Below are 17050 nucleotides of genomic sequence, written 5' to 3'. Positions count from 1 at the left end.
ACAATAAAAGGTGGTACTTGAAAAAAAATGGTGTAGAAAAAACATCTTTTTTTGTAAAGTACATACTTAGGCACAGTTTTCTAATGATACTTGTGACCATTAGAAGTCCTTTGCCGAATTCCACTCCGATGGACATGCACCGTTGTGTGCAGGTACCAATTATTACAAATACTTGTCTAGGAGGAGTTGCCAGACTGGTGATAGGTTGAGTTATTCTTTTTGATTGATACATGTATTTGTATGGCTCATTTTATAAATAGCCATAGCTTCTAACCATGTTATGTGCTCAGGGTAGAGTGTGGTTGCGATGATTTTAGCTTTGTCAAGTTCTGCCTCGATGTCCTGGTCTGTTGCATAAATACTTAGGGCCGTAGTGAGCCTTCTGTGTTGTAGATCAACTAGGTGTTTCCTTAATCTGGTCTTTAACGAGCGCTTAGTAGAACCAATATAGATGTGTTCTTTTTGCCATCTGTTGTTCACTAGAGGGATAGAGTATACGCCATACATTCTGTTGAGATCTGGGGGGGTCTTTCCCATTTTTTAGGATGTCTGCTATGGTGGGGCCTCTTCTATAGATTATTTGTATTTGTTGTTTCTTGGCTATTTCTCCATATATTTCTTTAACATATGGGTTGAAGGTGACATGGAGTCTTGTTTGTTTATTCTAGTTGGTGGTATCCTTTGTCTGTGCTGTGGATGTGCCCCTTTGACGATGTTGCCTGCTTATATGTTGTATTAATTAAAAGGATACCCATGTTCTGCTGCGACTTTTTTAAGATAAGCTAATTCTGTGTTCAGAGCTTGCTTTGTAGAGGAGTGGGAGATTGCTCTTTTTACTAATGTTTTGAATGCAGATATTTTATGAGAATGGGTCACATGATCCCCTAGGTATGTATATTGGCATTGCAGTAGGTTTTCAGTAGACTAATGTTTGGATGGCCAAGGCTTCCACTTTGATGACTATGTCAAGGAAGTGCACTCCGTGCTGTTTGATTGCTCTATATTTATAACAAAGCCGTAGGGGGTTGTCATTGATAGCTTGTATAAAGGCTGCTATGTCAGGCGTCTTTTTTCCATAAGATGAGTATATATATGTATCTTCTGTAGAGCAGAATGTCAGGGAGAAACCTAGGGATGATTTTATTTTCCATTTGCCTGATGACTAACTCGCAGAGGTCTCCTGACACTGGGCTACCCATGGGGAAAAACCATGCTTGTTTTTGCTTATAAATTGTGCCTTCAAAGGTAAAGATTGAGTTTTAACAAATAAGATTGGTTATAAATAAACAACTAACGCACACCGGAACAATATAAAAATAACTTATCTCCAAACCTATAACCGATGTGAAAGAATTTCAATCGCAAAGTAACGATGTGTTACGAATAGAACATTGCCTGAAGAAGGATACAGTGGTGTCCGAAAACGTTTGCGATTGAAATTCTTTCACATCGGTTATAGGTTTGGAGATAAGTTATTTTTAAAATTGGTTATTTTGAGTATATGGTGGTGCAGTGCTTGATCTTGAGTATAGTCCAATAAGAAATCCCTGAGGGAGCAAAAGGCAGCTGGGAGCTTTACTGAGGGGTATAGTGATTTGAAATCTAGGACTGTGATGAGCTTTGGAGATTCTGGGAGATCTTTCAGCAGGCGTATGAGGTTTTCTGGGTTTTCAATGGTGTAAGGATAATCCTCTAAGCTTGGCGAAAGGAGGCGGTGGGCAGCCTTTTCTAGTTTCCTTGTAGGTGCTCTTGCTTTGTCAACTATTGGAGGAGTTGCTGGCCTGGTTTATGAGTTTTAGCATATGCAAACAGCTTAGGAATGCCAGGTGAGTCAACTATTATGTCATGTAAGGCCAGACATTTTGCCAATTTCGAGTTTGCGAAGCATTTCATTCTATTCTGCAGCTTTATCCACAAAGTCTCTGTTTACTTTATCACACTGTGTTATATTGATGTAGTCTCTTAGTCCTATTTGGTAGGTGCCCCTTTTCATAATGACTAAGGATTTCAATTTATTGGCCCTGGTGAGAACGATATTATTTCTTTTCATCCATTTGCTGGTTAGTTGAAGTTTTGTTCTTAATGCCACCATTTCTGGGCGTTCTTTGGCCGTTACGATTCTCAGTGCAATTACCCATCTATAATATTCCTTTTGTTTATCGGGTAGGTTCTTTATTAGGAGCTCAAGATCAGGGATTAGATTTTTAGATCATGTCTTAGATGGTGGTAGCGCAAATGTTGACCATATTCGTGCACATCCTTAACATATTTAGGCAATTTTATGTCATCCCATACAATGTAGGGAAAGGTTGGATATCAGTGAGTTTTTGGTGTTTGGAATCTTAAGATCCATTGTAGTTTTTTATGGTAGTGCTTTTTTAGTCTGGCAGTTAATCTTTGTCGAGTAGGAATTAATTTTGGGACACTATACTGAACTAAAATGTACCAAAAAATTATAGATAACTGATGAAATTTTTAATTCAGATGTGATCATATGCCAAAAACGATAGAAACGGGATATCGACTACAGCCCTAAGTATTTATGCAACAGACCAGGACATAGATGTGGAACTTGACAAAGCTAAAATCATTGCAACCACACCCTACCCTGAGCACATAAAATGGTTAGAAGCTATGGCTATTTATAAAGTGAGCCATACAAATACATGTATCAATCAAAAAGAATAACTCAACCTATGACCAGCCTGGCAACTCCTCCTAGACAAGTATTTGTAATAATTGGCACCTACACACAACGATGCATGTCCATCGGAGCGGAATTTGGCAAACTTTTTTATTTGAAATCTCCTGTTCTATTTTTTCTCAAGTATTCCATTTTTACCTGAAGAAGAACTTCATAAAGTTTGAAAATGTTTGTGGGACAATCTTTTATAGGATACACAGTGGTAACAGGTTTGATTTTTGAATGTAAGTGTAAAAATATGTTTCTAAATGGAAATGAGATATCTTGGGTTCAACGCCCTGAGATATGTTGGGAATAACACAAGACAGGTTAACTTGTTGGGTACCCAGAAATTTTTGATATTAATGTAATTAAACATAAAAAATATTTAAAACTGAAAAAAACAAAAGAAATGTGTTAATTTTGAAGAAAAAGCTTCAAACTTTATTTTCTATTGTCTCGCCTTTCTGCGAAATTTGACACCATGAGTCATTGTGTTTACAGCTGGATGACCTTGAGAACATCTGGTGTTGGATTTCCCGGAACATTCTCATAGACATCTCGGGAGGAGAAGGGTTTAAAGTAGGGTGAATACTAGCTGGCGGTATATTTTTAAATATTGAAAAAAAATTAAAATTTTAATTGCGATTTCCGACCTCCCGATTTAATTAAATTTATATATAATAAAATATATTAATTAAAAAAATTAAAAAACTATTGGAGGTCGTTTTTGACATTAGAAACTAGCTTTAAATAACTTTACCGAAGTAAAATCCATGCACTACAACTTTAGAACAATTAATTAAATTTGATTAAAAAACAATTAAGCGTTAATCGTGCGTCATTAAAGGTTGATTAAAATCGCGATAAAATTCTTTTGCACGGGTAAAAATTTTTGAAAAAATTTGGAGACTTAAAAAACTTTCCAAAAATCCAAAAAAAATTTTGGGGGGCTGAAAGGACCAAATTTTCTGTAACGCTGTAGAACTTGCCCGAGTTAATTCGGGATAAGTCCTTAAGGAGTTAAGCATTGTTATATGTAGGAGATACATTGATGACTTGTTATTCCTCTGAAAAACTGAGCCAAATGTTAATAATTCTTTAAACTGCATGAACAATAACCCATATGGTCTAACCCTTAAATTAGATCAGTTAAATAGCAGTAGTGCTCACTTCTTAAACATTAACATTCATCTAAACGAAGGCTGGATAAAAATGGGCATTTATTACAAACCTTGCTACTTACCATTGTTCATTCGTACAAACTCTGCCAACTCGTATTCATTCAAAACCATAGCATTCCATGCATTAATTAGACAGGCATTTACACACCATTCTAATTGGGAGGACACACTAATGGAGCTAAAACATCTTGAGGACATTGTAGTAAAGCACGGATACAAAAGGGACTTAATACATTGTTTTGTACATGCTTACTCCAATCAACAGGACATGTGCAATACTTGTAATACCCAACCAACTTCCAACAGAAGTCAGAATTGCAATCCAGGCTCACTACAGTTGAATACAACCAACATTTACATGCTTTATATAAAGAAATAGCTGCCCTAAGGCTACGTCCTACGTGACAGTGTCCAGCAACTGCGAGCATGAACGCACTTTCAAGAAGAGCGAACAAACTGGTTCAAGCAAATGTGCATATCTGAAGTAACTGCATTTAGCATGCAGCGACCACCAGATGACACTTCTACACGTGCGTGCAGGAAGCAGCTACCAAGCAAGTTTGATTGCCGCTTCCACTGCTTGGGCTTCCAACGAAGAAAATGGCTGATTTTGTAGATGAATGAAAACAGAATGACAAAAAAATTGTGTATATATGTTGTATGTACTTTAATTAATAATATTTTATGTAATTTAATAATTTCTGATTTTGTAAATGTAATGTTTTAAAAATAAAACTTCTTTTAATTTATTATTCTATTAACCCGTTTAGTTTCCAGCAATTTTTGATATAATTGTAATTAAACATAAAAAATACTTAAACCTGAAAAAAACGAAAGAAATGCGTTAATTTAGAAGAAAAAGCTTCAAATTTTATTTTTTTTTAACTCGCCTTTCTGTGAAATTTAACACCGATGAGTTATTGTTTACACAGCTGGATGACCTTGAACACAGCTGGAGTCGGATTTCCCGGGACATTCTCATAGAAGTCTCGGGAGGACAAGGGTTTAAAGTAGGGTGACATCGAAATTTGCATATATTTTCAAATATTTTTAAAAAATTAAAAATTTTATTGCGATTTCCGACCCCCCCTAATCAATTAAATTAATATAAAATAAAATATATTAATTAAAAAAATTTAAAAACTTTTGCAGGTCGTTTTTGACATCAGAAACTAGCTTTAAATAACTTTACCGAAGTAAAATTAGTGCGCTACAACTTAGGAACCATGAAATAAAATTGATAAAAAACTCCCATTAAAAAACAATTAAGCCTTAATCGAGCCTTCACATAGGCTCATTAAAATCGCGATAAAATTTTTTCGCGCGGGCAAAAAATTTTGAAAAAATTTGGGGACCTAAAAAACATTCCAAAAATTCAAAAAAAAAATTTTTTTCAAAAATGGCCTTAAGGACCACGTTTTATGTAACGCTATATAGCATGCCCGAGTTAACTCGGGCGAAGAACTAAACGGGTTAAGATTCTTTATATTTGTTGTGTATCTAGTTAGTGATGATAATTACCTTTCAAATTTGCTGTTTTAATGCTTGTCATATTTTCTGTAGCAAGCATTCAACAAAGTCATCTTGCTACCATTTTGTAAACAACACACATCCACTCTGGACAGAAGTTGCTTGTGAGTTGGATGTGTTTACAAAGATTTTTCTGCTTGTGGTCGGTGGATGCTGTTATGTAGGACATACCCTAACAGGTACCAAGCTTGCATATAGAAGGTCACACATGAAGTTATTGCGAAATGCGAAGGACAAAACTGATGATCTTAAAACCCTAGGTGTTTACAGTGTTCTGGTGAGGGACAACAGGTTCCAAAGTGATTTGGTATACATTGGTTCCTCCAAATGCTTGGTACAAAAAAGAGTGCAGGAACACAAATACAACATTGCGAACAAAAGGCATATTACCTCCCTATCTACCTACGCCACTGACTGAAGTGCAAGCTGACCTCCCTAACATCAGGTTAATAAGATGGTCTTTCTAAACCAGGCCTGGCCAACCCAAATTGTTTCACGAGCCACTTTGATGATGAGTAACATTATGGTAGGCCACACTTTAGGCAAACATGCTTTTAAAAAAGTAAAACAAATACAAAATGAATAAGATTTTATTGTTATAACAAGATTCAATATAATTAACTGTTCAGTCTGAATTAATGAGATATTTGCTTATCCTTTTTTCACTTAATTTTTGTAAATCTATACTTATGTTTGATATTGCACATCTTAGATGGTTTTCTAAATTGTCATCAGTTAATGAAGCACGTGATGAACTCTGTAAATTTCATCTTTGAAAAATTGTTTCACAAACATGTGTGGATCCAAAAGCACTTACAACTTGTGCAAAATATCTTAAGTTGGAATATCTCTCTGATGTAATATAAGTATTGTAAAAATTAATTTTGATGTTGATGCAAAAATTTGTTTTATTTCATTATTACATTGTAACTCAATTACCTCAATTTGCAGATTTTCAGGAACCATTATTCACGTCAGCATGAAATGGACATGAAAATATTTCAAACATTTTATCATATTTTGATAGTCATTTCTCAGAATTAGCAAATGCAGTTATAAGTTTCTTAATAATCAATGGGTTGATATTCATGCCAAATACTGTATAGTAGGATGGAGAAAAATCACTGAGATCAGTGTTATATGTGTGTTTATTGCAAGTTCTTTCGACGATCCTATTGTCTTCGTTGTCGTCAGACGAATATGGAAATTTAATAAAAACAGAAATAATTTGATGAAGAGCAGAATGCATATAATTCAAAATTAAAACTTTTGATAAGACTGTTAGGAACAAGCAACAAATATTCAAATGTGTTTGAAATTAAACAAGCTGCAAGTTATGTAATATGCAAAGTGGCGCATGTGTGGATCTAGGTTCATGTTTATAAGTATGATGGAGGATAATGATAGTTGTTTAACTGCTTATACAGTGTGACCCATATACTGGGCAGATCGAGGATGGGAGTGTTGCATGTATCCAAGGTAGTAGTAAGAAGGGACGTCCATATAAAAACGAGTTTGCGATCATTGCAGCTCTTGAGCATAATAGTTTGGGACCATAGTGGGTTGTAACCCTCCTCAAGAACTTTTTTTGTAAGTTTTGTAGTGTGCCTTCTCTTCACAACATCCTCTTGGTGTTCTGCTAGGTGGCTAGCAAGCATTCTTGTTGTAGCCCCAACGTATCTTATGTTTACTCTCATTGCAAGATTCTCCACTGGTACAGCATTTTATTTTATTTTATACAGAGCTTAGGAGGCTGTCTATTAATGAATTGGACTTAGCCTCAGAATGAAGTAGTGAAGTAAGGGATTAAGTAAGTTGTTGAAGATGAAGATGCTGAGAGTATTTTAGAATAGAGTACTGTAGTTAGAAGAGGAGGAATAAAAGAGTAACATAGGTTGAAAAGAAGGTGGGTGGGCCTCAGAGCGACTGCATCACAATTATTAATAAAATACGAATTAAACCACAATATCAACAATGCAGTGTTGAAAACAATAAACTCCCGACAGTTTGTTTAGCATGGAGATGAGGCTGCAAAAGGCTGCTATATAAAGAAATAAAGTAAAACCATATGTTCTTGGTAATAACTTGAGTTGGGAGTGACAAAGATAGGGCAGACTTTAAAAGGGGTTATAGGCCGACTATAACCTAGCCTGGTACAAAATAGGGAAGATCGTGGTTGCACATGAATGTAGACACTGTAGGCAATCCGTGGTACAAAATAACTAGGCAGAAATTCTTAAAACCAAAATAAAGAATTGCGTGTAGATACAGAACTGGTGCAATATAGATTAAAAGTGATTGTGGTTACAAAATGCATTAAGCAATGTAAGAGATCCAAGGTACAGAAGCATGGGAGGGAACCAACACAGGTTTGCTTGATGTGATAATTCTGGAACTGTAACCAGAGTAATAAACAAAAGAACCTAAATTAAAAATAACAGTACATGATTAGGAATTAGGCATAGTAACCAAGCTAATGACTCTTGCAAAGGGATAACCACAGATGTCTACATTTAAGCAAGAGTAACAGGCAGTGAGGGGATTTGTTCAGTCTAGTGCTGCAACAAATAGTATATTCGGCCTCAGGCCGAAACCGAATATTCAGCCAGGAGCGTGGCCGAATATTTGGCCAAACTATTCGGCTTGATTAACGCATGTATGAAAATTGGCACACAAACCGCATTATGGCAAGGATCCTGCTCTCTATTTTCCCGCTGTCACTACGCTTTGCCAATCGCGTTAATTCTTGGCAGTTGTAGCAGACAGACAAGAGTGTCATGGAAGTATGTGATAAATGATGATATCAAGTGTGGATAACAATGAAATGACCTACACGTGTAAATAACAGAAAAAGAACAGAGAAGGACCGCGAAGTGAAAATGTGAAAATATATATGAAATTGAGTTGATAACATAATCGAACAAGCCGATTATGTTATCAACTCAATAAGCTGCCTCAACTTGTTCGAGGCAGCTTATTGGCGCGAAATTTGCGGCCGTCAATGCCAAGCAATTGTTGTCATAGACTTCGGAAAGCTAAATGCTTGTAATGAAAGTCACTTAGTGTGCACGGGCGAAAGCCTGGGTAGCGTGCATGGACAAAAGCCTGGGGCCATTCGGGCTACCAAGCTGTCTCGAATCTGTGAAATCATAACTGTGACTTGTACCGACGTCCTATCTGTCTATTTTCTCCATTATAGGCTATGAGTCACGTAATTGTAAAATGGGAAATCTATGATGAAAAAGTGATGAATTGAAAGTATCATGAGTGCGTATTATGATGTATGCGTAGGCATATGTGGACTAGAACGATAGATGAAAGAGAAAGGGAAGAGCAAAGATGAGCGCTTAAAAAGGATAGCAGGGCCAGACCCTCAGATGTGCAACGATTCTTGAATGAATAGCTGTGTACGTGTGCTGATCTTTGTAATTATAAATTGTGAATACATGTGACTAATATTATTTTCTTTTTTATTTTGTGCATGTTATAAGTTATAAATAAATATAAACAAACAACACTAAGTTCGGGCCTTTTTTCAGGAGCTCCTTTACCCTATTAGGTACCAAACAACACTAACCGGATAACATTAAATCTAAATACCAAAATGATTAATTTACTGTGTTTTTGTTATTTCTTATTCCTGTTTTTTAGGTATTCGGCCAAATAGTGATTAAATATTTGGTATTCGGCTGAATAGTGAAAAATAGGCCGAATACCGAATAGTAACCGAATATTCATTACATCACTAGTTTAGTCACAAGGGAGTCTATTCATCCACTGAGGTGGTGTTCTTCAGGTACGCTGGTGTTCTGTTGTGGGTAGGAGATGAGGGCTCTGGTCCTGCTGAGGAAGTTGATGAAATCCTTTCAGAGTTCTCAGTCCTGGAATAAGTCTGCTGGTCCGGGTTGCCAAGTTAGCCCTTTTTTTATGCAGTTGGTAATTAGTCCTAGCTGTAGGTGGTCGAAGTTGGGGCAATGGAACGCTAAGTGTAACACATCTTTGATGGATTGGGTTGAGCGTGTACAGTTGCTGTTGTTAGCTTTCCCAAACTGGTGAAGGTAGGTGGGAAAGTTATCATGACCGGTGAGGATTTGAGATGTGTCCGCATCTGGAGTGTAATGCTTGGCGCTCTTTTTGGCAAGGATATTTGGGATGAACTTAAAACAGTTTCTTCCCATGTCAGCAGAAGACCACTCCTGCTGCCAAAGGGCCTCGACTGGTACAGCATAGACCCCAACTTCTCAAGAGTAGAAAACTTGTCCTGATCATTGCAAATGAATTTGCATAGATTTGGAAGTGGGGATAGTGGCAAGACAAGGTTATGCTGTTTAAAAATATGTCAAATACGTATAGAAAGGGGTCCAAGGTATGGCAACAATGTTTGGACCCAGAAATTTCCCTCTTGTTGCATAGCATAGTGTTTGGAAATAGGGGTTTTTTTTCCATATTGAGAATATGCATAAATTTAGCATGCGAAAAACCAGCAGTGCGTACCACCAAACTAATGTTGTCTAATTCAATATTCACCAGCGCTTGTGAAGATGATAGTAAGAAAGCTCTTCTGATGAAGGCAGCATTAACATATCGTGAAGGCTGAAAAGCTTTCCGTATTTGCCTGATGACGACGACAATAGGGTCGTCGAAAGTACTTGCGATAAATGCACATATAATGCTGATCTCAGTAATTTCTCTGTCCTGCTATAAGTTTCTTTATTTCATTAGCATATTTCGAGAAATTCTTAGGTAGACTTTTTGGGAAGTTATTTAACAGCAGAAAATGTTGAGCATTATTATTTCTAAGTTGGTACTCAAATAACAATAATTTTTTTGTTGAAAGCTTTGATGAAATTACAAGCATTGATTATTATATTATCTTGCCCTTGCATGACCTTATTTAGTTGTTTTCCTGTCATATCCATTTAGCTGATTAAGTTTTATTTAGCTGAGTAGAGCATTATTTAGTGATAGTGAAGTAGAGCATTATTTAGCTGATTAAGTTTTCCTGTCATATCCAGTAAAAAACATAGGTCTAACAACCAATCGTCATTGCTTAATTCAGGAACAGATTCTTGTTTTTTCAAAAAATCCTTATGGCAGCTGCTATTTCATTGTGAATGTGTCTCTTTAATCCGATCAATTCCGTTCGGTAGACTATCATATACAGCTTTCAGGTTAGGTACTTCTTTTATTGGTTTGTCATATGCATTTCGGACTTATTTGTATTTTAAGTCCCTCTTCAGTTCAAAAGTACAAACTATTTAAAAAATTTATATACACTTACTAAAAATTTTTTTTTTTTTATTTTTTATATACAATCAGTGGGGTGATAATTTCTCGCGTGTAGATTATATTTACTGACATAAAACTATTAAAAATATTGTTACACTTATACGTTACCTCAGGTTCTGTTTTTTTAAAACACCCCGGTGTATAACTGGTAACGTTGGAAAGAGTTTAAACAATACAGCCATTTAAAAACACTTCACAATTAAAAATTGAAGTGTTTTTAAATTAAAAATTCACAATTTTGTTTCAAAATTCAACAAAATTCACAAATTCACAATTTCACAATTGTGTTTTCACAATTAAAAATTGAAGTGTTTTTAAATGGCTGTATTGTTTAAACTCTTTCCAACGTTACCAGTTATACACCGGGGTGTTTTAAAAAAAAACAGAACCTGAGGTAACGTATAAGTGTAACAATATTTTTAATAGTCTTATGTCAGTAAATATAATCTACACGCGAGAAATTGTCACCCCACTGATTGTACATAAAAAAAAAAAAAATTTTTAGTAAGTGTATATAAATTTTTTAAATAGTTTGTACTTTTGAACTGACGAGGGACTTAAAATACAAATAAGTCCGAAATGCATATGACAAACCAATAAAAGAAGTACCTAACCTGAAAGCTGTATATGATAGTCTACCGAACGGAATTGATCGGATTAAAGAGACACATTCACAATTCTTGTTTTTTGTTCATAAACATATCTATTTCCTTCTGTAAATTAAAAAAACGTTTTAAACATTTTCCACGGCTTAGCCATCTAACATTGGTAAAATATATGATATCACTATATTCAGAAGATAATTTGCTAAGGAATTCTTTGAATTGCTGATGCTGAAGAGCATGTGAATGAATGTAATTTACTATCTTTATAACTACATTCATAACGCAATTCATGGATAATACACGAGCACATAAATTTTGTTGGTGTATCAAACAGTGAGTGATAAATATATCATTTGTTTTAATGCCCCTGTGATCTAGCTTATCCAAAAGTAATTTTACAGCTTCCTTGTTTTTACCTATCAAAGCAGGTGCTCCATCTGTTGCTAATCTGGAAAGAGCCTCAAAATTTAAGCCATTTTTGACTAAACATTTATCGATTGCTTAGAAAGCATTATCTCCTCTAGTTTTGTCTTTTAAATGTAAAAGATTTAACATTTCTTCTGTTACCTCAAATGAATCATTCACATTGTGAATAAAAATTACAAATTGAGATGTGTCTGAGATATCTGTATTTTCATCAAATGTCAAAGAATATACTTTGAATTGGTTAATTTTATCCCGCAAAGTTATTACTATTTCAGCTGAAATGTCATCAATGCAACAAGATATAGTTTGATGTAAAAGACTGATACTTGAAATAACTTGCTTTTATCGGGCAAAACATCTTTTACGACTGCTTCCATAAATCTTTAATCAGTTTACCATCAGAAAATGGTTTTATTTTCTTTGCAATCAACATGGCAATAGAGAATAGTGTTGAGGGTCAGACCAAATAAAATAAAATTAAACAACAAATTTAGAATTTCAGAACATTTATTTAAACAAAGAAATGCTCCATTTTTCCCTTTTTTGAAATTTTTTGAAGGAGGGTGTTCCCATTTCCTTTCCCTGGAGCCATTTCCTATCTCTCAGGAACACGAAAATGAATCACGGGGAACTTATAAAAAAATCAGCAATTGGCAAACACCGATAACGTCACGTGCGATATAAAAGAGGGGTGACGACAGAAGAGGGGGCTGTCATCACCTTCCGTGAATGCTGTCCAAAGAAACAGACGTCCACCTCGGGCACGTCCATCAGTAATCACCAACCTAGAGGTATGACAGCAAATATTGTAAACTCTCTCTCGGCGCGTTTCCCTCCACTTCCGCGTGTACACTTGAGATAATTTCAATGTAGATAGATTATCTAAGTTATGTCCAATAAATTCTTGTTTTGTTGTTAAATAGTGTTTTTAATTCATATGTCTTACCGACAACCTCTCTCATCTCCTCCACTCGACCTGACAAAAGAATCCTGACTTTTCGGGATAGAAAAGCATAGACATACCATCCACTGAGCAGTGGGCAGTTTTCACCAATTGTTGCTGATCAAAAGGAGATATGACTTCGTCCTACCTCAGAGGCTACCCGCAGTAGCTTACTTTGACAATGGTAGATGGTTGTTGTAAAAATGAACTAAATGTTATTTCTTGGGCTTTCAGATGTGATTTAAGTGTGGTTAACTTAAAACATTTTATTTCTTTACTATAATTTACATATTCAATGTGTTTTGTCTCATGATGCCTTTTAACATTATATTTCATAAATACAGTGATCGTCTCTCTGCAAATTAAACACGTTAATTTTGAGTTCTGAATTGTGAAAAAATAGTCTTTTTCCCAGCGATCATTGAATATCCTGTTTTTATCAACAACTTTTCTTTTCTTTGAATTCATCCTATGGGTTAAACTTTGCAATAATCTTAACAACATTAAAATAATGAAATGGACTGAGTTGATAACACATGTCTGTTTAATGTAGGCTAATCGGTCGGGTCAATTTGTTTTGAGGGGATACAGGTACTAGTTGAGATGTTTTTTGCCAGGCCGGCACCAACATCTGGGACAAAGTTTCACAAGTACCAAATATAGAACTGGTGTTTGTAGTCACATTTGCACATTATAACAATGACATGTGCAAATTTTCATTTTATTTAATTTTTTTAGTATACACAACGAGAAACAAAAGTTTTAATAGATATATAAAATCGCTTAGTAGGCCACACAATTTAACATGACAGGACACGTGTTGGCCAGGCCTCTTCTAAATCAATCATATTAGAACTCTGGAAGCTTTAGAAATATACAAGGCTGGCCTGATGGTAAGTGCAACAATTTAAAGGACAGTAGTACTGTATCATATGCCTGGAAATACTTGTATGAAAAACCTGGCAGTGCTGACACAAATTGACTTTTATTATTTGTTTTTAGGCTTGTTCCGAAAATAATTTGTGCATATATGTTGTCTTATGTATATTTTGAATTCATGCACTTATAATTTTTGTAAGAGTTATGTATTCCAAATTGTTTAAAAATATATTTTAAAACTTTCAGTTCTACACATTCCAATTTTGGAATTCCATTGGTTTATAAACCTGAAATAGATCTTGGTTAAGGTCGAAAGTGTTTGTTTGATTTCATTAAACATTTTATTTGGGTTACTGGATTTTAAAAGGTTTTTTGGTGTTTGTCAGTACTTCCAGTAAGTGAGTAAGAAGATATCTTTAATTTATCATCATTTCAAATTTTAATTTTGCACGTTTATATTTTTAATATTCAAAATTTAATTGGAAGAAGTCATTCATATAAAACAAAAATTTATTTATTATACTTTCACTGTTTGAATATGTTTATGAAACTTACAATTCTGAGAAATCTAAAAATTTACATCTACCATGTTTTTCAATGTTCTGAAGTATACATTTATATTTAAGTAAGAATGGTGAATTTATATCAGAGAAGATGGATGTTTGTTACTTTTTCCAGTTTATATCCTGTATGTTGTGTGGAATTTTCAACAATTACATAAAATATTAGTTTGTAAATTTTTAATACAATACTATAGTTGTTATTATTTGTCATCCTTGGAAAAAATAATTTCATAAATTAATAAAATTTGTTTTATAAGTATAATTAATATTATCATTGAATAAAAAGAACAAAGCTACTAATGCCTGAACAACTAAGTCCAAAAATTTTTATAATCCAGAATATCTGCTGTCATGGTATCAGATTAAAATATTCTATATGTAATTTTCAAAATTTTTGTTACTGAGTTGACCATCAACAAATTATCACATATATTGTTGTTAAATTCAGTTGTTTCATTGAGTGTGACTGAATTGTGAATAAACTATATTCAGTTGTTTCAAACTGATTTTAATATCAAAGTATCTCGATACTCTGGAATGTTACTGTTCAAATTGTGTTACTAACTTTGTGCTTCTGTATCACCTACTGAAAGGAACCATCAGAATATACAGTTTGAAATGCATATAAAGATAGTATAAGTAAATCTCTTTGATGATTAAAAAAAAACTGATGAGAAGCTCAGTGTGATTATTTTCTTAGAAGTACCCTTCATTTTTGAAGGTTGTAAAATTACATATTTTTAAACTGATTTTAACTATCCTTACAAAAAAATCCAGCAATGAGTTGCTTAGCTTTCCTGGCAATATTTGGTGGTGCTAATTTGTTGTCATATTTTATTAAAAAACATTTCATATTTTTAACTATTACAAAATGGCAAAAAGCTTAATTTTGAGGGTAGGGATGGATTTTATAAAAAATTGGAAATGCTAATAACGAGTAAAATCGTCATTAAGTCTGACCCTACTAGAGATACACGACTCCCTTTATCTCCCCACCCTCTTTACTCTTAATCACCAAAATTTTAATAGCATTAATTTCCTAATACACAAACCTTCTACAGAATTTCAGCATTATTTGACAAAAAGCACAGGCGTTATTAAGCTTCAAAGAAGGTGAACAAAATTGTGCCTTTCGCCCACCCACTAACATATCTATACATACAAAAAAATCCTCAAATGTTTTTTACACTTCTTGATGTTTGAAGGCCCCAAGTCCAAAAGTGCAAAAATCTTGTGGGGGTCATTTTTCAGCTCACCATACTGTTCCTCTGTTATATATAACAGCCTGAAAGTAGAAATATAATTAATTGAATTTTGGATAACTTGTATATCTAGTAATATTTAATTACCAGGTGTAGATCTATTAATGTAATAAAGCATAAAATTAAATTATGAATGCATATAATAATTATAAGTTTATTTAAATATTTGTAAAAAGTATGCAAAATAGCTGATACCTAAAATGATAAATCATCAGTGATACCTAAAATGATAAAGCACTACTATTAATAAAAATTTATTTTAATTCTAGAAATAAATTTTATCTTAATTTTTCAGATTTAAAGCAGTGGCACTTGTCGGAAATACTGTTTTGGCTGAAGCCTGGGATAAAACAAAAAAAGATGCAAAAAAGCATGCTGCTGAATTAGCTTTGAAGAAACTTGATGGACGAGATGAAACGAATAAAAACAATTCGGTAAGAAAATTTGTGGATTATAATTTCTAGACTGTATTCTTTGAATCTTTTTTTTAAATAAAAGAAATACTTCAGAATTATATTTAAGAGATTATTTTAGGGAACATGAAGTATTTTAACTTCTTAAATTTTTATTTAAGAAGAATATTAATTATGTTAAAGAATATTAGATAAAGAATTAAATTATAATTTATGAAAGAATTTATTTACTGTTCATTTTTTAGTCATACTTTTTTATTAGTACTTTAAATCATATTTAAATTACTGTATTTGGGAAAATTTCTCTAACATCGGATTTTGAACTTCTTGTAATAGGATAATTGTTGCACCCAATAAGTTATTAGTTGAGAATGATTGTTTTATTAAATGAGTTTTGAAAAGATGAAAATTGTATTGTTTACAAAAGATATAACAATATAAATACTTTATATACATTACATATTTATTTATTGATATACAACTATTTGTACATTATAACATCTTAATTTATAGAGTGGGTGGAAAGCAACTAGGCATTGAGAAATTGCTATAATTTCTATATTTAAAGTGCAAGGATGATGATAAACTAAATGTTTGCCATAATAAATTTGGTTATATATTTTGCTACTATTAATAATAATATAATAATAATAAATTTATTGTATTTAAGATTTAACTTGTTACAAGGGGGAATAGGAGAATTTTATCTTTGTTAAATCAGTTACAATTTTTACAAATTACAAGTTACAACTATAATTGAATTACAATCACTCAAACACAAACATTTTAACAAAAACTATATAAATATTACCTATGAGGGCTGTTCGGAAAGTTTGCGGCCTCAAATAGAACAACAAACAAAATAATGTTAAAACTTTTTTTATTTTTCAATGTAGTCTCCTCTGTTAGCAATGCACTTATTCCAGCGATGTTCTAGCTTTTTTATGCCATTACAATAGGTCGATTTGTGAAGGTGTGCAAAATACTCGTTTACTTCAGAGATGACTTTGTCATTTGAGTGGAATCTCTTTCCAACCAAGAATTATTTTAAATTTGGAAAAAGGTGGAAGTCACTGGGGGCCAAATCAGGTGAGTATGGTGAATGTGGAACTAATTGGAAGCTAAGTTCGTTTATTTTTTGTTCAGTGATTCTGGCATTATCGTGGTGAAACAGAACCTTCTTCTTCAAGTGTGGCCTCTTCGATTTCTTTCTTCAGTTTTTCCAAAAGTATACAGTAATAGACAGCATTGATGGTCTTTCCTCTTTCTAGGT

General features: G+C 33.7%; 1 protein-coding gene across 2 annotated transcripts in view; it reads left to right on the top strand.

Moving 5' to 3' along the window:
- The window catches only part of LOC111624512, a 215903-nt gene extending 200060 nt beyond the window's left edge, over positions 1-15843 (top strand). For both annotated transcript variants that reach the window (XM_023367367.1, XM_023367366.1), the window contains exon 5: positions 15660-15843. In XM_023367367.1, the coding sequence (XP_023223135.1) occupies positions 15660-15828 (169 nt within the window). In that variant the 3' untranslated portion in view covers positions 15829-15843. The remainder of the gene's footprint in view (positions 1-15659) is intronic.
- The last annotated feature ends 1207 nt before the right edge of the window (positions 15844-17050 follow it).

The sequence above is a fragment of the Centruroides sculpturatus genome, unplaced genomic scaffold (assembly GCF_000671375.1).
Source record: "Centruroides sculpturatus isolate CEXI.00-Female unplaced genomic scaffold, Cexi_2.0 scaffold256, whole genome shotgun sequence".
In the NCBI taxonomy this organism is placed as follows: domain Eukaryota; kingdom Metazoa; phylum Arthropoda; class Arachnida; order Scorpiones; family Buthidae; genus Centruroides; species Centruroides sculpturatus.
This window is presented reverse-complemented; position numbering and strand designations above follow the sequence as displayed.